Source organism: Amblyomma americanum, chromosome 9 (genome assembly GCF_052857255.1).
Source record: "Amblyomma americanum isolate KBUSLIRL-KWMA chromosome 9, ASM5285725v1, whole genome shotgun sequence".
NCBI lineage: Eukaryota > Metazoa > Arthropoda > Arachnida > Ixodida > Ixodidae > Amblyomma > Amblyomma americanum.
The window spans coordinates 83,832,012-83,854,738 of record NC_135505.1 but is presented as its reverse complement, the minus strand read 5'-3'; the positions used below and the strand labels follow the sequence as shown (position 1 = coordinate 83,854,738).

General features: G+C 43.4%; 1 protein-coding gene and 1 long non-coding RNA gene across 2 annotated transcripts; one reads left to right on the top strand and one right to left on the bottom strand.

The window, feature by feature from the left end:
* Positions 1 to 5,124: 5,124 nt before the first annotated feature.
* On the bottom strand, positions 5,125 to 17,944 carry LOC144104969 (papilin-like). The gene is made up of 5 exons (XM_077638195.1): positions 17,740 to 17,944; positions 15,947 to 16,123; positions 10,835 to 11,029; positions 7,966 to 8,024; positions 5,125 to 5,211 (listed from the first exon to the last, which is right to left on the bottom strand). The coding sequence occupies exons 1-4, from the start codon at positions 17,804 to 17,806 to the stop codon at positions 7,993 to 7,995; spliced, it is 471 nt and encodes a 156-aa protein (XP_077494321.1). The 5' UTR covers positions 17,807 to 17,944; the 3' UTR covers positions 5,125 to 5,211; positions 7,966 to 7,992.
* Positions 8,846 to 10,094, top strand: LOC144104979 (uncharacterized). The gene is made up of 2 exons (XR_013308672.1): positions 8,846 to 9,265; positions 9,922 to 10,094. It is a non-coding gene; the product is annotated as an uncharacterized LOC144104979 (long non-coding RNA).
* Positions 17,945 to 22,727: the final 4,783 nt, after the last annotated feature.

The following is a 22,727-nucleotide window of genomic DNA, read 5'->3' as shown; positions in this document are numbered from 1 at the left end:
GAACGAATGATGGACTCCCTTCTTCGCGACTTTAAGTGGTCTACCTGCCTCTGCTAACTAGACGATGTTGTGGTTTTCTCGCCTACTTTTGCCATGCACCTCGAACGCCTCTCCAGTATTTTGACAGTGTTTCGTAACGCCGGACTCCAGCTCAACTCATCGAAATGCAAATTCGGTCGCCGCCAACTCACTATTCTCGGACACCTGGTTGATGCTTCTGGTGTACGCCCAGATCCAGTCAAAATTCAAGCCGTGAAGGAGTTTTCTCTTCCTAGGTCGTCGAAAGATGTGCGCAGCTTTGTCGGCTTGTGCTCGTATTTTCAACGTTTTATCAAAGATTTCGCAGGCATCGCTCGCCCCCTCAGCGACCTTCTTAAGAACGACACCCCCTTTATCTGGGGCCCTGCTCAAGAAAACTCATTTTCCTCCCTCGTTCATTTGCTAACCTCTCCGCCCATCTTAGCCCATTTTGACCCGTCGTCTCACACAGAGATTCGCACCGACGCCTCCGGATATGGGATCGGTGCCGTGCTAGCCCAACGTCAACAGGGCCAAGATCGCGTCATCGCTTATGCCAGCCGCCTACTTTCCGCCGCAGAGCAAAATTACTCCATTACTGAGCGCGAGTGTCTCGCCCTTGTCTGGGCTGTCGCTAAATTCTGCCCGTACCTGTTCGGCCGCTCATTCACTGTCGTCACTGATCACCACGCTCTCTGTTGGCTGTCTTCACTAAAAGATCCCACAGGTCGCCTTGGTCGCTGGGCTTTGGGCCTTAAGAGTATTCATACTCTGTCGTGTACAAGTCCGGTCGTCACCACCAGGATGCTGACTGTTTATCCCGATACCCTGTGGAGCCACCTGACCTCGAAGACGCTGAGACCCTACCCTGCCTCTTAGCTATCACTGCTCTCACCGATATCGCCAACGAACAGCGCAACGACTCATCTTTACAACCTATCTTTGATGGCCTCCGCTCTGCAAACCGATCTCCGTCTCTGCACCTTTATGTGCTCCAGAATGGCATTTTGTATCGCCGCAACCTACGCTCCGACGGTCCTCCGCTGCTCCTCGTCATACCCCAACATCTACGTTCTTCTGTCCTTGAGGAATTGCACGATCTGCCGACAGCCGGCCACCTTGGCGTGTCCTGCACGTACGCTCGAGTGCGGCACCGCTTCTTTTGGCCTGGTCTGTATCGTTCCGTCAAGTGTTACGTTGCCGCTTGCGACCTGTGTCAACGCCGGAAAAGGCCCTCCACTTTGCCTGCCGGTCGTCTACAACCCATCGACGTACCTCCGGAACCTTTTCACCGTGTTGGCCTCGACCTTCTTGGCCCTTTTACCACGTCCCTCTCCGGTAACAAGTGGATCGCTGTCGCAACTGATTATACGACTCGGTACGCCATCACGCGTGCTTTGCCCACCAGCTGCGCTACCGATGTCGCAGATTTTCTTCTCCAAGACGTAATTCTTCACCATGGCGCCGGTCGTCAACTACTCACCGACCGCGGTCGTTATTTTCTGTCAGAGTGATTGATGACATTCTTCGTTCGTGTGCCACGCAGCACCAGCTCGCGTCAGCTGACCATCCACAAACCAACGGGCTTACGGAACGGTTCAACCGCACGCTCACCGATATGTTATCAATGTACGTCTCACCGGACCACCGCGATTGGGACGCAGCCTTGCCTTATGTGACATTTGCGTACAACTATTCACGGCATGACACAACAGGCTATTTCCCTTTCTACCTTTTGTTTGGTAGGCACCCCCTATTGCCTTTGGACACACTCATGCCGCCTTCTTCAGTCCCCACCACTGCTTACGCTCAGGACGCCATCGCCCAGGCCACGCTGGCTCGCCAAATAGCCCGTAGTCGGCTCCGTGCCTCTCAAGCTTCCCAGAAGTCCGCCTACGACTGTCGGCACCGAGCCGTCGAATATCACCCCGGATCACTCGTCCTTCTCTGGACGCCGTCGCGCAGCGTCGGTCTCTCCGAGAAGCTCCTTTCTCACTACCGTGGCCCTTACCGTGTGGTGCGCCGAGAGTCACCGACGTGAACTATGAAATTGCTCCCCTTGCGTCCTCGCCATCGTCCTCTGGCCCCTCTACCGACGTCGTCCATGTATGCCGCCTCGAACCTTATCACGACGCTCCTACGCCACCACTCTAACGCCGAGACGGGGTTTCATCAGCCGGGGGTCCTGCAGCGGGTAGACGACGACGACGACGACATTGAGCGAGTGAACGAGTGGACGAGGAAGAAGACGAGACCTCATCTCTGGCTGTGTTCTGAGTGCACCCGTAGCTGTTCATTCGTTTTTGTAAATAATTGTAAATATATTCTTTCCCGCAACATTATTAAATGACACACTGACATCGGGATCATTACTCGCTTACTATTGCCATGATTTCTTCGCCGCCCTGCTGACCAGTGCCCACAATTACCACGCATAAAATACGTGAAATATTCCTCCTATGACAGCACGTTTTTAAAACCAACCACTCACAAGACTAATCACCGAGAGCAAATTATGTAACTCTATTTGCAGATGCGCCTCGTAAAATTCGTCAAAGACATTATCAGACCCATCTTAGAGCACGTGTACAATTAGTCCTTTACACATGGTTTATTCCACGAAGCTATGCAGATCGCAAAAGTAAGCATTCTTTTTAATGGTGGCGACAAACATAGCCTATTCAATTAGAGACTAATTTCTATTCTAATTATTTTAAAGGGTCGAGAAGGATAATCAACAACTGAATCACTGATTTTTGTGAAAAGCATAACATACTAAAAAAATCTAAGTTCAGGTTTAGAACGTGTTTATCAAATTAAATAGCACTTCTCACTCAAAAACAGTTTATCTTGTGTGCGATCGAAAAGAAATTACAAACACCATTAGTATTTATTTACTTTTCAAAGGAATCTGTCTCACATTAAGTTATCAAAGAAACTTGACATTTACGAATTTCTAGGAGTATTCTTTAGTTTAGTGAAAAGTTGTCTACAGCATCCGCAACAAAGATTACTTCTAAATACTAGCATTTCAGGAATTATGAAAATTGCGGGGTGCCTCATGGGAAGATCTTCGGCTCATTGCTGCTTAATATAAATATTATTGGCATATTCAGCATCGATGGTTAAACTAGATTTGTTATTTATGCTGATGATTGGAGCATATTCTTTACATCAGCTACACATTCGGGTCTAACAGACCGCCAAAAGCTTACACTGTCCAAACAACACGAATGAAGCTCTGTAAACTCAACAACAATCAACCCCAACAGAACCGCGCAAAACCAACCTCTGCTAAATGATACCCACGTCAATGTATTTGTCGCTAGCGCAAGGTATTCGGGGAGTGAAGCAGGTGGTCCCTGAACCAGTTGCGCCTGCAGTCCCGTCCCCAATGTGCATACCGCCTACGTTTGAGCCGGTGCTCCGAATGAACAGCGGTTAGAGCTATTTCAGTATCAAATCAACCTTGTTCAAGCCGAGCCTCCATCGCCCTCTGTTCTGGTCGAAGCAGTCCCCTGGAAGACTGACGTGAGGCGAGCAGTCTGCCACCAGCCCCGCTGAAAGCACTGCGAAGAGTATAGCCACGTGCTGAGGATGTGTCATCGCAGAGCGGACAATGTGGTTTCTATCCGAGTGCTCCAAAGCCTCGAAATGGTGAACACCCGCGCACAATGGAGGATTACCTGTCAACACGTTCGAGCTGAAATGATTTTCCTCATCACGAGCCACACTCATACCTTTTCCGCCATTGTTCATTGAGCAGCTGTCCCACGACAACCGTTTGTGACTACTCACCGAACCTCTATCGGGATAACTTATATCAAAGGTCTGCGCAGGTGAGGCCCGTGACTATGAAACAGCCGAACATCCTCCACCGTGCCTCGGACCAGAAGAAGCCTATCACGCAATCATAGACATGAATACCCAGCTTTGACGGACCCGTCTCTATGGACAAATTTGCAGTTCCCGTGCTACTTGATACTGCTGCGGGCTGTTCACTCATTATCAGTGCAATGCAAAAGGAGATTAATTTTTAGGCAAGGAAAGTGTGCCTGCAATTCGCACGACCAGAAAGCACTTAATTACTCATGCTGGGAACTCCCAGCATGGGTAATTAGGTGCTTTCTGGTCCTCGAGGGTTGGAATGATGTATTCGTCAACGTTGATGACATTTTTCTCCCCCCTCACTGTTCTCGAGCAGTCACGCTCTGCTATCATTTTGGTGTGCGAATAGAGCAGTATAGTTTTCCTTGGATCGCGTGTCCCGTTACCGCCGACCCAAGCAACTGTGAGTGTCGAAAAATAAGAGTCACAGATAGCAGCTATGCAAATTTGTGCTGACAGCCTAACGGTGCTGCCAGGTTACAAAATCATGGTGCGATTGAAAAGCGAATCACTGGGTTTGCGCGACGTTAAGGCGGAAAGAAGCGCCTGTCTTCTATTAGAGAAAGAGATGTGCGCTGCAAGACAGCTTGTTTGCAGGGTGGGCTTGTGATACTGATGCACAGCTGTTGCCTAATTTCTCAAAATGCCGTTTGTGCATTTGTAGTTGGTCTTGCTGTATGTCTATCATATCTGATTCATAATGTATATTTAAGAAGACTCCAAGAGTGTTTCTTTCTACTTTATATTCTCGAAATTTTAGAAAATTTTAACATCACGCACACTGGGTACGCAGGCAGGCTTAAACAGGACCAATGGTAAATTCTGCGACTTTCCTAAAAGAGTATTTTAAGCTTTGAAATTTAGAAGATTGAGTATGACAGACAGATTCTGTCAACCTTTATTCCGCCTTTCCACCGAATGCTCTATATGCTAATGTGTCTCGCCTTTACAGTGTTGCAAAATAAAGTAGTTCTCATTCTAAGGAAAATTTTCACAAATTTAGTTATTCGGCCAGTTCTCCAGGTAAATCATTTTTCTTAATTACTGCCCCTAGGAAACCCTTGCTGGAACAGTGTTTTGCAAAAGTTTAAGTTTGTTTTGTCTCGATCCTCTGCCGTTGTCCCCTAGGCACGGTGATGTAGATCCTGGGGGTTGACGACTGGCTATTGGCGGGAAAAAAACGGCTATGCGCGTTTTGTAAGCGTGCCTCATGCTATTGCCGGGTCCAGATGGGCTGTTCCTGTTCTTTTTGTTTGCCTTTCACGTCCTGGTGATTTGTTCACAGTTGACATCACGACCAAATGACTAGAACAGAAAAAATTTTGAATATGTAGCACATGGATTGAGCTTTTTCTGAGCTGCTTTTTACGTTCTAGAGCTGTTTTCTTACATTTAAGTTTGCATTTTTTAATCACTCTACAGGTGTTTGAGGTAATGCGTGCAATTTTCAAATGCACTTTTTAGTTAGAAGGTCGTTTTTTCTGGCGTACAATTGTCAGCTGTGTAGCGCATAAGAATACCGCTAGGACCTGCTAACCTATAGACTTGTGAACAAATCTAACATCACTTTAACTATTATAAGTAGCCTCCTTATTTATTAAGAGGTGTGTAGCCCACCCTAAGTAATGGCGCAGGAAATGACGCAGTATCTGTTTCACACGTCGGCGGACGCCTGAATTCCACCGTAAGGGAAGGGATAAAGAGGAGACTGAGAGAAGAAAGGAAGAAAGAATGGCCGTAGTGCCGTACCGTAACTAATATCCATATCAGTATTTAGGACTCAGCAAATGCAGTTTTTCTAGGCTCTCTGGCAAAAAAACATTTGGCTATTTCGACTAGTTACACGCACTGGATTGCATTGCCCGCAATCTTTTGGAAAGCGCATGTATCTTGGAGCGATGAAGGCAAAATTTCTTGGGCCATAGCGCCGAGGATAACTACGCTTTTGAAATTCTGAAAAGTGTTATGGATATTATTAATATTACTACACGCCTCTCAATACTTAAGGGGTCTAGCAATATTACACTTGGCCCCATTAATTATTGAGAGAGGGAGTTTAAACTTAAATATTCAATAACATTTAACAGCTTACTAGGTTCCCGGTACTAGCTTCATTCTGATACGCTACACAGCTGATAATGCTGCGCCTATAAGGGCTGTTCTAACTAAGCAAGTCGAACTTAAGAAAATTGAGGAAAATCTTTGTTGAAACACTCTGTACATAGGCGAGTGTTGTTTATACCGATCATAAATTTAAAGTTCAAAATTTTCGCCATCATTAGATGACCTCCGTACAATGCAATTTAAATGTAGTTCTCCTGGAATCAATATTCTTCGGCAGTGCAAAAGTTTGTACAGTAAGGTCGGAATGAAAGGCGAGCGTCGCCTTTGAACAGAACAAAATGTCTTATTTGAGTATTTTAACGGGCAATCCTAAACTGTACTCGTCATGGGAGATTGTACGAGTACCGGCAATGACGAGTCACACTCGTCCGGCCCGATGTTGCGCTTCTCCCTCCGCGAGACACGAGTTAAGGCTATTGCATGACTTCAAATTTTCAACACTAGAGAGTGCTAGTTGTCCACAAAAAAAACGTGTCTCGCACTTTTAGGGCATGTTTTTCAGCCTGAAAAGAGTGAATTCTTAATGGCGTCACTCTTGACGAATACCGGTGGTGGGATTTCCCGAGAAGAATAGCTGCTTCTTTTAGCAGTTCTAGCAGCAGCCTTGCTGACAATTTAAAATTTGTTTCCGACAGTGACTTAGGCTTCGTGTGCTAGCTGGAGACGTCTTCAAATGGTGACGACGAGGTGACGCGCTAGGTACTGCACAATGACTACTTATAATGAAACCTTGGTTGATGATAGGACGAAGCAAAGTCAGCGGGCTTTGTGGCGTGTTACAACGCATCAGATCAATTAAATGCGGCGTATTTCAGTACGCAGTGAGCCATTTCTATGACATGCACACAGGGACAGGCACCCTCAAGAGCGGTTTTTTGAATTAAATGTTTCTTTTAATTTTAACCGGAAACCAACAAAGAAATATATTTGAATAATCAGAATGATATTAAAAATTTTATGACCACGTAAAACATTTTACTAGTTTGGTGCGTTTACGAGGAATTATTCTGACGGTTAAAATATTTAGCTGCAACGTGTGACTTGCCCGATACTTATTTTTGTGCGTGAAATCTACCAAATTACACATTAATAAGCCAGTTCTAAAGCAATCTCTCACTGCAAAGTGGAAAAGTACCGCATATGAGTGTTCGCCTTTCATTCAGGCCTTAACATTGACGCATTGACAAACGAAAGACGGCAGCACTGACAGACACCAACGCCTTACTCCACTAGAAACTTCTTTGATGAAGTGTAAAATGCTTATTTCTCCAGTAGTATATCGCAGAAACCAGCAGCAAGTATAATGGCGGAATGCACGGTCTGTAAGGCAGATGAGGTAAAAGATCAGCGTTCGCTGTGCTCCGGCGGTTTTCAGAAACATGCGCGCTGCTATAGGAAGTGCTCGGTTATTGGTTTGTGATAAAATGAAAGCAAGCTGGAGAAAAAAGCGCTCTTTCAAGGCTGCCATTGCAAAAGATCTTTGAATTACGTGCCCTAAAAGCTATGTTATGGCTATACTGGTTAATAATACTCCTGAACACTTTTTGAACAAAATTTTTGCATATTTAGTCTGCTGAGTGCCGTACAGTATTTTTATGTATGGCGAATGTATTTGCAAGAATATTCTCTACTAGCCTCCTGCCAGCCACCGTTCTACTCCCACTCCTCAGCAGCTTAGCTGGGCTCTATACGACATATTCTAAACTGACGAGACACTCTCTACGTCCTGCAAAAATAACGTGTGTGTATTTGGGAATGTGGTGTAAGTACCGACAGGCTATCTTGTTTTTGTCAAATCCTGCTTATTGCGCTTTCAAGACAATCCAGCTTTTTGTGCCAAAATGGCGCCTAACTAAAGCGTGAAACTCTTCTCAATTTGCTTTTTGACTGACACATTTCTGTACCATAAATTTTAACTCTTTATTTTGAACCCACCATCGCAGAGACATCACACCATTGTCGTCACTCGGCTTTAGGATTCGGCCTTTTAATTTCTGAAACAAAAACAAAGCAGGCATTAGTCCCATTTCACGTATTTCATCGATAATAATCATCAAAGGTGATTAAAATTTTAAGAGCCTCCTGCAGAAACTAGGATATGTGCAAAAAAATAAAATTCGACCACCCGCGTTGCTCTCTTCTGAGAACAACATTCTTCCATTTTTTTAAGCTTTCCTGGCGAAACTAATGAAAAAACCAGTCTGGGTGATAGCATTTTAATTGTCTTGGAGTAGTGCACGACTGGAATACAATATTGCGCTTTCTATCGCAGATACAACATCATTGACCCAACTAACCACATTTTTGGCCAGTCCTACACCTTTGCGAAAATTTTGCTTTGTCCTATTTTCAGTTTATGGTGCTTGGTGTTTGATATGAATACGAAGCAAAATGAATGCCCAACACAACTTTGACATCTTCCAATTTTTCACATCGCTTGGTTTACCTCAATCAGGTCATAACCTATTAGCCACAAATGATTGCTTTCAGTGTTTGAAGTAGGCAATAGTTTATATCTTAGGCAGGTAAAGAAGGGGATAGCCGGGGACGTCAGTTTTATATTCCGGATCGGAATGCTGCCAGGAGAATGAGACACGGTACACTAACAGCACCAAATAGCGTTAAAGGGGTCCCGTTACTAAGCTATGCTCATCTGTAGAAGACTACAAACATTATGCACATTAGGGCCATGTGGCTACTAGATGTGAGGTGAAATTATAAACACCACTATGTATACGGCACATTTCAAATGACCTGCACTTTTTAACCGCAAAACTAATAAGTTTATGATAAAGTTTGAGCAACTTTCTTGTAGTGTGAGCAGTGCGGCGCCTAATGAGTGGGCACGTTCTTGAATGCATCTTAAGAGAGCTCAGTTTTCGAACAAGAAAGATTAATGACAACTCTTACTATTCATTATTTGTGGATGAATGATAAAGGCCGTTCAAAGGCATTGCTCAGAACATGCGCAAGAAATAAATTTGGCTAATCCTAAGTGTAGCACCTGATTACGCGCCTTCTCTTGATGTGCTTGGTTCTCGGTTTTAAGATATAAATAAGGCTGTATACTTTTAATTCTCTTCTAGGTCAAAAAAAATTTAATTGTGTTTACAGAAAAAAAGGATCACCTTCAAAACGTGTTGAAAGCTGGCTCTAAAAAGAGTGGTTTAAATGCCATGGGTTGTCAAAAACACTGCACTTGGTACTTTACATAAAGTCTTAAAGCGACCACACAGTAAGTCCGTAAGATTGAACTTTTCTACCACGAATAGAACACCTATCATGAGCTGTCCCTGTCAATTAGTAACCCGGAAAACATGAATATCTTGGAGAGTCGCTCATATAGTTGTCAGTATTATTATTAAAATATGGTGGTTAAATGCCACGGTAAAAGCATGAGGCATAAAATTTGTAAACAAATACAGTGTAAATAACCGGCAAATACCATAAACAGCCTATTCTCGCTTATCCGCAGCTGCGCTGAGGATTAACTATGATTATGTCGCGTGACTGCGCTTTGCCTTTCTCTTAAACTAGGAAAAAACTGCACCAGGAGCTTCCGCCAGACTCTGCGTGCGTAGCGCCATACGCGCGTCTCCATCTTTCGCCTGAAGGCTCCAGGTCACTATAGCAAACTGTGCCTGAGGTAGAGCGATGAAGCTGTAATATTAAAGTAAACAAAAAGAAACATGGTGAAAGAACTGCACAATGCTAAGAACAAAAATTCGCAGATAAGTTTCTTCGCGTAAAAAACCCAAGGAATCACGCGGGTATCCCACAAAGCTGCGCAGTGCACTAACGAAAACATAAAAATTGTATGCACCTCAAGCTAAAATAATATAGATATTTGTGGTGTTTTTCTGTAGCAACGGGTTTTTCTGTCTGTTTCAGCAGAGAAGAGGTGAATGCTGTCAGGGAAGCTTGAGCGTGCGGTTTTGTTTGTTGAACTGAAATGTTGAAATCTCGTCAGGACCACATTCATAAAACCTTCTTGAAGTCATGAGTCATGCAGAAAACCAACTGGATGAAATAAAACTTGCAAACGTTCTACCATGCTTTTGAAAGACGAGTTGAGTGCCGTTAGTGATTTTTGATGTGACATTTCCGGTGGTGGTGACATTTCGTTTAACTGAAAATACCGCCCCGCGCTTACTTGAATCTAGTTCAAGGTAAAAGCGGTGGTAGGAGAAGAGGTTTTCAATAAAATACCACGTTTAGGAAAATGAATATAGGTGTAGTGCCACAAAGAATAGTGATACGTAATATCGAGCGCGGTGGGATTGCTTGTGACGAAGAATAACAGCAGGTGCGCCTGTTATTTTTGCTTCACCGTAATTTCTTTTGTGTGAATTCTACTCGCAGCAGCTTCAGCATTTTTTCTTTTCTAGAACTAATTGACGTTTAGCGGTATTATGTTGACATCATCCCAGAAAGTTGTTTTATTGCCCGTAGATGTCTTTCGTTTTTGTTGGCCAAACATTTGTTTGATAGCATATCTTCACGGTTACGTGGTCAGCATGAGCTTTTCTAAGTATGCTTATGTGATTATTTCTAATGGGGCGTAATTCATTGTACTTGAATTGCCAAGTCACATTTTTTTTCTAAGCTAGAAGCTAGCGCCGAACGAAGCTGATGCACAACGTTTAAAAAAATTGGACTAGAAAGACCAGAAAAGAATCGTACAGGCATATACAATAATCCTGTATGCCTTCAAAACACTGTATGCCCCTCGAACACTTTTCTCTATGTTTCCGTATAGTTCGAAAACCTCACAACGAAGAAGGATGAATTTTTGTCATCTCACCACGGCAATCTCTTTTCTTCATGTCGTAGAAGTATAGCCGGTTGGACCATTGCCCGCAGCCGGTGTAGATCATGCCCCAGCGTCTTACGCCTTTACTGTTTGGGTGCCACCCAAAGCGATATCGGTAGCATCTATCACCACGTAAGAGCCAGTCCATGCAGTCTACTTTTCGGGGCTTCGGCATCTTTCCATGAACTGCATGAAAAAGAGCAGAAACACTTCACCTCTTATTGGAATATTTCTAATCGTCGCAACGTAATGAAATATAGCTTCCGGTTACAAATTGCAGATAAGCCTCATAAGAGCGGACTCTCCACTTCACATAGGTTCCGCGGGAAGCTTACAAATATAGACTAACTGCACATATGTTTATATTGCTATCCTGTACTGTTTTTTTATCGGCGCTGACGATCGTTGTATGTCTTAAGGTCATTATTCCCTACCCCGTTTCTTTAATACAAAATCGTTACAAAAGTAAGAGACCGCCTCTTCCACTTCCGGAACCGTTACTCTCTGCAAGGAGGTGCCACCTGACGAAGCACTGCATTTAAGCGGTCTCCACACCAGAGGTACTTCGTCTGGTGGCGCACTTATGCACAGTGCCTTGGCTCGGAGCGCTGTGAGCTAGGAGGGTCTCTTACTTTTACTCACGATGGTACACTTGCAGACTTTGCTCCAGCAATTTACAAGCTGCTGTGGTTACTGAAACTGCAGGGTAGTGGCTGATGCGTTAGTCAAGAATCGGATGTCGTCCGCGACGGCGTCATTGGGATATAAGTGAAATGCAAAGCCGACTGTCATGCCCGGTTTAGGTTTCATGTTAAAGGGACCCAGAGGTCAAGTATAACTTGACCTGCATATATAGACCGACTTCAATGTTCTAGTGAAAAATTGGCTTTCTTCATAAAAAATGGATTTTGATACCTATAAAATGGTGAAAAAAGTGGCAAGCTTTTAAGAAACTTACACCGAATAGACGAACGAATGCATGTGTTTTACCTGGTTGGCACATGATTTTAGTATTAATAGTAGTAGTAACATTTTATGAATACGACGACTTGCAATGCCAAGCACTAGAGTGTGTTAGTGCTTAACACGAGGCGTGGTCGGCAGCTGCATTCGCATAATGGTCAATAAAGAATAAAATGGTAGCATAGTGCTCTCTTGAGCAGGCCAGGCAAGCTAATTTGTTCACGGCGTCGTGGGTTCGAAACCCAGTCTCGGCAACAATTATTTCCTTGTTTATTAAGTTCAGACTTCAGTAATAAAACGGGTTTTTCAGCTTTAGTCGTGCAGTACAGCTTCCTCTCTAAAACGCACTACGTGAATCGGTACCACCGGAAACCTTCATGAGCAAGCGGTGATGACAACGAGAAAAATCGCAGTGTATGTCCGAGGCGATGCTACACCAACGTTCCCTTCTTAGCGTGGATGGTGTTGTTCAATACCGTCTTGGCCCCACTTATTCTATGCCAGTGGTATAGAAATATGTCTCTTTTTAATCCAATTTTCGCTGTGAGTAATGAGTAATTTCCTGCCGCAAAAACATCACCCTAGAAGGATACAGACAACCAATCTTTCTGTGAACAAATATTGTGTAGAGTCGGCTGCAGACGGCATTTATGAAACCCAAATGTGTGCAAATTGGACCGCAGCCATCTCTTTAGGCGTCAATCTTAATCTATGGCCAGATTTCGTATGTCATGTAAGAGTCCCCATTCCGCGCATTGATATGTACCACACCACACCACACCACACCATAAAAACCCTGTACCATGGATGCAAATATTCCTTAGCGCAGTGTTGTGCTGACCTCATTTACCGGCGAGATGCGTGCTTGTTTCCGAAAGTCATGACTCTTAATACTATAGTGCAAATAAAGATGCTTTTCAGCCCAGTATGTGGAGAGAGGCAAGAAGAAAGGACCGGAAGGCTCGCATTAAAAAACACTAAGAAAACTGGAGACATTTATCAAAATTGTACTGCGAAAGAATAGACATTTTGTGCCCACGCGCACAACTGTTCGAAGAGGGAAACGATTAAGGAAACTGCTGCTAGTGACAGATTATATTTGTATGCAAGCATTCATAACTATGTTTGAACCAATTTGTACCGGATTATGCTTCAGGCGCAAATGAAAAAAGAATCCAAAGTAGACCGTAAGTGCGACTTCAAAAGATCACTGCTCCAACCAATACAGCTTTGGCATTGTATTCAGCTAAAATATGTTTGCTGTATATTCACACGTTGCTATTCTTAGGTCTATTTCACAGTCGGTTGATATGCTAGCTGCACAGATGGAGAGATTTAACGTGCTCTGAGGAAGCATGTGTTGATGTTAGCACAATATAATGTTACTCGAATATTTCGACTCGCAGTTCTTCAAAACAAGCTTTACTGTATCGTGAAGAAGCAGATATCGATATAAGCTACCGATTACAGCCCTTTCACTTTCTTTTTAAAACATGCGATCTTGCCTCGAAACGTGTTCAAAACGTAAGAAGCGCTGTTCGATAAACTGTTTAAGTCAATTAGGGCCTGTGATGTTAAGGAGTGGTGCCGCTTAAAATCACTTTTGCTACACCAGATGAAGTGCAGAAACAACCCACACGCTTTACAACTTGGTCTTCATGAACAGATAGTTTGCAAATACCAAAATCAAAGATAAAGACATCTACACATACAACATGGTATACGCGACGTAGTGTTTCTTGTTTCCTTGTTCGTTCTTGCTTCTTGTGCTGTTTTTTTAAAGAAACCTGCTGGCGCTTGCTTTCAAGCGCCGAAAGTCACAGCCATCGCATGTCTTCTCTTGATCTTTTTTCTTATTTCTTCCCCTCTTTTGAAACTGGCATTCAGGGGCTCGCTCAGTTTTAGGATCTTAGTGTAATCTGGTGAAAGTCACGGTCATGGTGTGCCTCATCTTTGACTTCGGTTCTGTCTCGTGCGCTGTTTCCACACACCATGTCCCACTATGCAGGTTTTCCACCTCTAACACATACACCAGCCCTACATCCACACTTGCATGGTGTTCTCCTGGCCAGCACACTGTCGGAAAAGGGTGTCCCAGTTGCTCTGGTCGCATCTGGCCAAAGCGAATTACAAACGCGCATGCATGCCGTGAAATGTGAGTGCATGTCAAGCAAACCGAGATGGCTGGAATTATTCTGCCGCCCCCCGCCTCCGCAACGGCTCCTCTCTCTGTCGGGCCATTTTTTCTTATTATTCACCTCTTCCCCCACTGCGCAGTTCAGGTGTTCAACAAAACTTCGAAATTTGCGGTACCATTGACTTTCACTTATTCCACGCACTGAAGTGCATGAGAGGGCGAGAGAAAAAGTTTACCTTGTGGGCAGACTAGCTCACACCCCCTAATACATCGTTAGAAAAAAAAGTAACTGCCAAAGAGAAAATCGTTTGATTTTGAAAGACATGACACAATTCCATAAATACAGCATTATTGTAGAAATTTTACAGACCGAAAAATTCGCTACGTTTCCAATATAGTCATGCATCGTATCATTAGTAGGATGGTTGTTTAATAGTGTCGGGACCATTTTAGACAGCACTTGCATTCCATAATTTGTTCTTGATGAAGAAACCTCCCAGAGTTCCTTGTGCTGTGTTTGATATGGTTGATAGTTCTTGCGTATGTTAGGCAACTCTGATAGGAAGTTGTATTGCTTTTTATCTTTTATTAGGGCATTACAGAGACAGAAATCGTAATAGTGTTACATATTCGCTAAGTCGCTAAGTTCAGTTGTTTAAACAGTGTACTGGTTGGACAGTGTGGGGGAGAGTTTGAGAGAATTTTCATAATCTTACTTTGAACACGACTAATTTTTGCAGTATTAGTGCATGCGCTGTTTCCCGACGAGAGAAAACAATATCGCACAGTAGGCAAAAAAGTTTTCGATAAAGCCAATGTCTTATATTAAACGGCAGTATATCGCGGTGGCGACAAAGGAAACCTGCCCTGCAAGCTTATTTGGCTGTTACGGAGTCAAACTGTGAGTCCCCCAAAATAGGCAATAAGAATATAATTCCTAATGTTCGGAAATTATTTACATTGTCAAACAACTGCATTTTCCCCGCAAAACAGTCCCAGCACATGCTAATACGCGCGCGCAAGCACAGACACAAGCAGACACAGGACGGTGGAAGCGAAAACGCTGATTAATTTTATCAAGTCTGCCTAAGCATGAGTTACTTTATACGCGAAAAGCACCGCCCCCGCTTACGCATCATGTTCTATTGGTGCCATGCAATAAAACTTCCTTAACTTCATCTGCTTGGTTTTCAAAAGCGCATACGATTGGATTGCAATCGAAAAGCAATCCAGAGCGCACGTGCGTCTGATAGATGCGTAGTAAGTGCCTCGCTCAGGCTGGACGCGTGAACTGCGCTACGAGGGAATGTATCATGTAAGAGTACACGCCTGGACCGAGAAAGAGTCGGTGTAGTAGAAGGCTCTGCTGTGAATTTGTGCAACTTGATAAGCATGCCAAAAATACCACAGGAAGCGTGCGTGAGTGCGTCTTTGCACTCCTCGTTTAACGGAATTCAGGTTTGCTTTTGTGAGCTGTGGGTATTATTCTGGGGTAAGAAACTACATTATACACATAATGCGCAGCCATTTTTTGCCTACTCCAGATGTCATATGCTTTGCAGTAACCAAATTATCTCCGACATGGACGGCAGGCACTACAGCGGTCAGGCTTTGAGCGGAAATAGCATCATGCACGGGGCGTTTCATTACATGTGTGCATGCATCTAAGTTTTCATTTATTCATGGCACCCTAAGTGTAGGTGGTTATAATGAAATATACAGCAAAAGTACTCAAAACGTTTAAGACCAATGGGTGGGCGTTAGGTACTACGTATGCAGTGTCATTATTGCGTGAAGAAAACGAACAGGTACGTAATTTTTTCAGTGTTGGCAAAAATAGCAAGGCTTCAGGACAACATTATGTAGGTCGTTATGAAACGCGTTCATATTTCTATCTACGCGTCTATGAAAGCTACTGAGTACTTCAGTGGAGCAATTCTCTTTTCATTTATTTCACACTTAGTCTTTCTGTAGCGGGTCATTTTTAAGCGGGTCTCACTTACTTGGTGGGCAAGCCTTCGTGCAATCATGTTCCTTAGTAAAGCTGTTGGGATGTCCGGAGCAGACGAAGTTTTGTTCACACTTATTTTCTCCTTCAATGTAGCTCCATTTCAATACAACGGTTGAACATCCTTCCAGTTTGGGAGGCTTGAGACAGCGCTGGTTTCTCTCCTGCTGCCCTAAGTGGATGTTTGTTTAAAGCAGACTGGTAAGCAAAGGTGAAATGTCACCAAATAAATAGGCACACCCCTGCAATGCACTCAACATTCATGAACTGCGTCAGTAACAGCCCCACTGCTCCTGCAGGGAACATGAAAGCCATTTTAAGAATGGAGATGAAAAGTGTGCGCTTAATCAGTCATGTACTACACTAGCACAGTGCTATTTCTACGCCTAAAATTGTATTGCACTTATGGAAGCAATTTCAGGATTCCTGAACATCACGTTTTAATTGCGAAGCCACACTTTGATATCGTAACATATTATTATACAAAATTTATGCCAGTGGTCTAACCTTCCTAGCCATAGCAGAACCTTCCTATGTTAGCAACAAGTAGTTAAGTGTTCCAGAGACAACCAACGGAAGGCGTTTGTGAGAAAATCTGTGAGGGAAGTTTACTATATTGTAAGTCACTGTCATGAAGATTTTGATGAAAACGGCCTATTGCACCAATGCGTAACAAAATCTCGCTTTTAAGGGTTTTCCTTTCCTCGGAATAAATTTTTAAAGATTACCATAGGAAATCAATTAGGTGCTTTTTGAAAAGTAAAAGTAAAATACTACTAAAATTCGTAGGAAGCGTGCATCTTTATATTTAGGGCGAAATCTTACGATATACGAAACATCTGCATTCATAAGCAACTTCGCGTTCAAATCATTGAACTTCTTTATAATATTTGCCTGCGTAAGTATAAATTGGCATTCGAGTATATTTTGAAAACGTCAGATGTGACCACAAAACTTTTCTTCTTTGTGAATGCAGTAGCTACTCATTCGTGTGAAAGTTTAAAAGGCCATTATTTAGCAGGAAGCTAGTGACACATTTCGAAAAACGCATACCTTGTACATATCAATATGAATTAAGACTTTTATTTGTTTGAGAATGCTGAAATGAAAATTGTTGGAACTAAACATTCTGCTAATCTGGTGTTCATAGTCGGCTGAAAAATAGACACTTTTGTTAAAGATGAAAATTAAACAAATGATTCTTGCACAACAAGCAACAAGCGCAATAAATGGTGAAATATTTTTGTTTCACAAAAAAGCAAGTGTAGTTTTTTTTCATGCACTGACAGTTTTCTACGAATATCGGCGATTTTCAGTAAACCTCTTGAGGCAAAAGCTGGGCGAACAATTTGCCAGCATAGCTGAGCGAATGCGTTGGCCAGCTTCTGAGAACAGAGTGCGAGCATTTGTTTTATGCCATCGCTCAAGTCAACAATATTATTTTCAGTGACCGTTAGGCAAGGCTGTCATTCGTTTCAAAAAAGTTACGCAAGGGGGAGAATTTGCGAAACCTGCAGGAGCAGAACTGTGTCAACATGAACGCAGCGAACTGGGTTTAAAATTATTTGAAATAATAGGCAAAAAGATGGCATAAAGTATCCTCATGCAGTCCCAAAAAATGTATCCACTTTGAAAAAGGCTCTTTCTTAACTAAAGTAGTAAGCCCACTAGAGCCAAAAAAAGGTCCCGAGTGATATTGCGCTCCATGTATTGCATCTACATGGTATAGACAAGTTTGCAGCATAAATTATACTCGTGGTTTGAGCGGAATAAGAAACGGTCACTTACGTTCTGCATCAATCCAGGAAATTACCTGTAAAACAGCTAGAAATACTGTTATCTGCCGCTTGCCCATTTCAGCCGGAACAGGCTTACTTAGGCAAGACTAGTAGCAAGGAGAAATGGCCAGCGCCTTTTCAACTCAAGCGCTACATCGCGAACTTCGTTAGGCATCACAGCATCGGCAGGTCTAAACGGCATGTGGTCGCGGAGGCTTTTCTCGGGAACTGCGAGTAAGTAAATTATTGGCTAGCAGCTGTTCCCTTCTGGAACTGATGTTTTTCTCGCTCTCCAGCGCCGTTTTTTTGCGGCGCCTTTCATTGTGCGTGATTTCCTTGCTGGTACCTAGAAAAACGCCTACAGCCGAGGTTGGCAGAAAGCTTTTGTAGGCGGCTAAAGATGCGGAAAATGAGTGAGCATCGTCAACTTCGGCGTAACAAACGTTAAAGAAGCATCGTTGCAACTTTACAGAGGTTGGGTTGGTCTCGATGGTGTCGAAATTAAAACATAGACACACAACAAAGGTCACCATTGTTGCACTTCATGTCTTTCACTATATTAAGGCCCCAACGCACGTAGAGACGAAAGGGGTTTATACCAGAGCTAGAAAGGAATAAAACAGAATCTGACAGGATGATTACGAGTATGTAATGCGAATGTTCCAGCGTTAGTTGTGGTGTGAAAAGAAATTATTTTTATTGTTTTCTGGATTGAAATTTTAGTTCACCTTCGTTGTTGGAGTGAACGAACCGCAACACGCGTTACCCTTTGTACTACGCCCATTCCTAGCAGTTTCGCCGGCTTTCCAGTCAAGTACACACTACCACAGCCGAGAACAGCATCGTATTGGAGCGCGGGTAAGTGTAATAACAAGAGTGTGGTTCATCATATAACGATACGAGCAAAGAAAACAGCAACAGAGTAAAAACGCAAAGAATGCAGAAAACATACGGCACGCCCAGACATTTGCTGCGACAATTCTGCAAAAGCGGGGGATTTCCTTGATGTTCACTTTGATGCTGATACTGTAAGCCGAGTCTTCACACAGGTGGTAGAATTCTCTTGGGGGGTTAAGATGGCAGGAGTCTAGTGGAAAGTAACAGTAGGTAAGTGGTCATCCCGCTAGATAAGAGGTAGAACATGGGAAAGGTCTAACCTGTTCATTCAGTGTATCGGAACTACTAGTGATCAGGAAAAGTTCGAGCAGTAAGAGTAAGCACTTGACGAGGGTTCTAAAATTAGCATTCTTGTAAATGGGGAAGAGGTCAACATGATTGAAACTATAAGGATGCTAGGTATGCTTAGACAATTAGTAAAAACCGAAAATCAGGAAGCTTCAAATCGGCTTAATTATATATAACGGTCAAACAAATTGGAGGTATGTTTAGAGGGAGAGGCAATTTTCATGCAGACATCAAATAAGATGAGAGGTGCAAACTAGTACAACCCTAGCCTTTCTCAAAAGTACAATAACGTATGGCTCCCGATACTACTATCTGTGGCAAAGCGACAAGATTTCCATTGAACGGTGCCATTCGGAGAGCCTACAAGTTGGCCGTGGTTATCCCACATTATGCTAGCAATGGAAAACTACTGAAACTAAGGATCTGAAACACCACTGAAGAACTGGTAAATGCACAAAAAACACCTAGAAGACAGAGACTCTCGACATCAGCCAGGGGCAGACATATTTTAGAGAAGCCAGGGATTAACCCGGTTCATAGCTCGGAAGGTCAGATTTAGAACTAACCTGGACAGCAAGCCAATTCCCAAAAACATGCTCCGTGGAGGCATTATGGCATACGCCAAACCACAGCATCCGCGATTGAGACGATTTTAGGTGGAACCCATGCAGTTCTATGTAGATGCTGCCAGGAAAATTCATGATCAATAATATAGGAACTTTATTTACTGGTAACAGTATAATTATAAACGTAAGTGCCATAAAGTCTCTCTCTCTCGTAGAGGTCGAAGAAGCAGCCATAGATCTGGCGATTGGTAACCCGTCCATTAGGATCAAAGTGAGCGACTCTAAAAGAGCCGTATCAAACTATTGTAAAAAGCCTATCAGGAAAAGAGCGGCTAGAAAGTTAACCACAGGGAAAATATTAAAACGGATCAAGAACCTTTGGGTTCTGGCACATGCCGGAAACAAAGAAAATGAAGGAACAGGCATGGTGGCTCCAGGTATAATCAACCGGCTGCACCGGCAGCAGAAATTCTCGAAATTTGAAGGGGCTGCAAGCTCATACCATGAAATCACGAAGCTGTACAAGGAAAACACAAGAATCTACTTTCCCCAATTAAAGAGCTAAGTAGAACACAGGCCACAATGGTGAGAAAGCTTCAAACCTCGCCAATCTTGAGCCCTCACAGGCTTTCACTAATGACTAGAGGGGACTTCAGTCCGCTATGTCCAAATTGTAGCGAGTGTGGTACACAAAAATCACATTATGTGGAGATGTCAAACAAATCCCCCCTCCCCCCCCCCCCCCGCCAAAAAAAAAATAAAGCCCATGCCAGCCCTGGACCCGGGTTTCTGGGAAGGCGTACTCTAAGGCAAAGAAGCAAAGTCAGACATGGTAGAATGGGCCGCTGAGGTCGTCTCATAAATCGGACCACCTAGTGCACCAGTGCAGGCTCAGCAGAACAGATAGCCTATTTTCAGTAAAATAGAAGTTTTATATCTACCTAGCTCACAACGCGAGTGAGGTGTCCAGTTGCAGTGAGGCAGTTGCATTTGCTGATCAGAAGCTCAATACAGACCCACCGCTGAAGGAGGGGGAGTGCGGCTAAAAGTGCTTTCGCACTTAAATTCTCCGGAGTCGTCCTGAACTCTTGTTACCGTTTGAAGCCTCGCCGCCGGGGCGGACGCAGCAATCGCCGCTCCGGCGAACTAGGTGAGGTTAGCACCCAGGTGACGTGACCTTGTGGCGATATCACAACCCTCCCACCGCAATCTGAGCAGACTGATCACCGTGGCAGGTGAGAGAGAAATTAATGATTGGTCGCGAGAGGTTGCTAGAGCAACCTTGCTCTCAGAAGAATCACTGGTAAGAGAATCTGTCATCATAGGGCAGTGAAGCATTGCTTTACCTCCGCTCCACTGCACCTTCATGATTTCCTGCGTTCGATGAAAGTAAATTATAGAGTGGCTAATCCCGTCATATACGAACGTTAACCCATTTACGTTATAGAAATATACATTAAGGCGATTTTAAGTGTATAAAATATGCATATTTTTAGCGCAACCAGGATATGAACACAAAGAAAAAACACATACACGAGCGCTGTCTACGTCACTGTGATCGTGAAAGGAACGAACAATGTCAGTTGAACTCTTTACCAGGAAGGGGTCCCTTACAGAGAGGACATTCAATACCTTCAAAACTTTACTTCCTGGTAAAGAATACAAATAATATTGTTAGTTTCTTTCAAAATCACAGTGATGTACATAGCGCTCGTGTATATCTTTGTTCTTAGCGTTCCTGTCCTGGTTGCGCTAAAAATATGTATAATTTGTCACAAATTCAACTAGCCAAACATCTATTTCTTTTAAAGTTCTTAAGTGTACCTCCAGTATTTTCTCCTCTGCTCTGTGGCCTCCTGGTGGGTGAAGGCTCTGTAGAGGATGAAGCGCTTGTGGTGGGTGGTGCTCTTCGAGCGTCCATTTGGCAGGGTGGGCCGAGGATGGTCCATGTGGAGGCCGAAGAGGGCTCAAGAGGGGAAGAAGAATCGAGACTGGAGGCGAATAACACAGAAGCACCATATTGCGTGGTGTGTGCCATCATGGTACGAATGGTGGCGGGGGCCCAAAGTAAAAGCTACTCTTTGACAGCTTGGCCGGACCATGGGCCCCTACTGTGGCAGCATCACAGTAGTATGGCACCTTTACATAAAGGCAAAGTATATTACGTGTGCATCTCAAGAAAAGCAACAATAGAGAAAAAGCTCTTTTGAATTTGCAGTATCTAGGACAGCAACAACAGCACAGTGAAAAAAATTCGAGCATTACATTAGAAAAATAATGTCTTCCAATCTTGGCACAATACAGCTACATTTATTAAACAAAGAAAACACAGTAATTATGTCGTTTACGAAGGAACTACCACTTCATTCCACCTAAAGCTCTGGTAGTACTTTACTCCAAGCTCCTTAGGAATGCCGATAGCTTGGCAAACATTCACATCATATTAACTGGAGAATGCCCACCCATTATATAGCTAAGTAAGCGCTGAAGTAGCGCAGTTAGAATAAGCAGTCTAACAGATTTAAACTTCTGGCATATATTTTGTTTATGCGTACGACAACAAACACTGTAGTCTATCACGGCTCCCATGTGACATCTACCAGCGAGCCACCCGCATCAGTATGCAGCGAACAGCTCTATGATTTATCAATAGCATTTATACACCCAACGAATGACCTACTGGACTTCTGCATAGTGCAGGTCTTCATACCCTATCTAGCTGGCGTAAGCTGTGGAGCTGAAATTGCCATCATATTATGAAAAATTCATTTAATGTTAGCCCCGAAGTCTTCTCAAGATAGATAGGTGCAGAACGACTAGACAAAAATACTCTCTCTCTTGAGTACTTCGTTTTCCGTAACAACAATTATTTCACTTTTTCTTTTTTCCGCAAGCAGAACTGGATTCAGATGCTGTAGACGCCTATACTGACATGCAGCTAAATGTCGTCAACTTTTTTGATCTTGCTCGAGGTGGTGTTATTGATATCAAACTGTTGGGAACTGTATTGAAGCGTCAGTGGCATTTCCTTTAGATTGCATAAATATTTTTTTTCTTGAATTTAGTGTTCTTTAGTCAGTTGTGCCCACGTCTTGCAAAGGATTCAAGGATTCAAGGATTTTATTTATGTTTCAAAATGCAAAACAGTTGCTGCACCCCTAGCCATTGGCTAGTAAAGGGCCCGGTGATGAAATGCGATACAAATACTAACACAGCAGGGGAAGAATGTAATATACAAAATTTATTC

Excerpts from the sequence above, each read along its gene's own strand:
- LOC144104969 (XM_077638195.1), bottom strand. The coding sequence starts at position 17,806 with ATGGGCAAGCGGCAGATAACAGTATTTCTAGCTGTTTTACAGGTAATT. Across the intron at positions 11,030-15,946 it reads CACGAAGGCTTGCCCACCAA|TTCATGGAAAGATGCCGAAG; the intron begins GTAAGTGAGACC and ends TTTTTCATGCAG. Across the intron at positions 8,025-10,834 it reads GAAGAAAAGAGATTGCCGTG|AAATTAAAAGGCCGAATCCT; the intron begins GTGAGATGACAA and ends TTTTTGTTTCAG.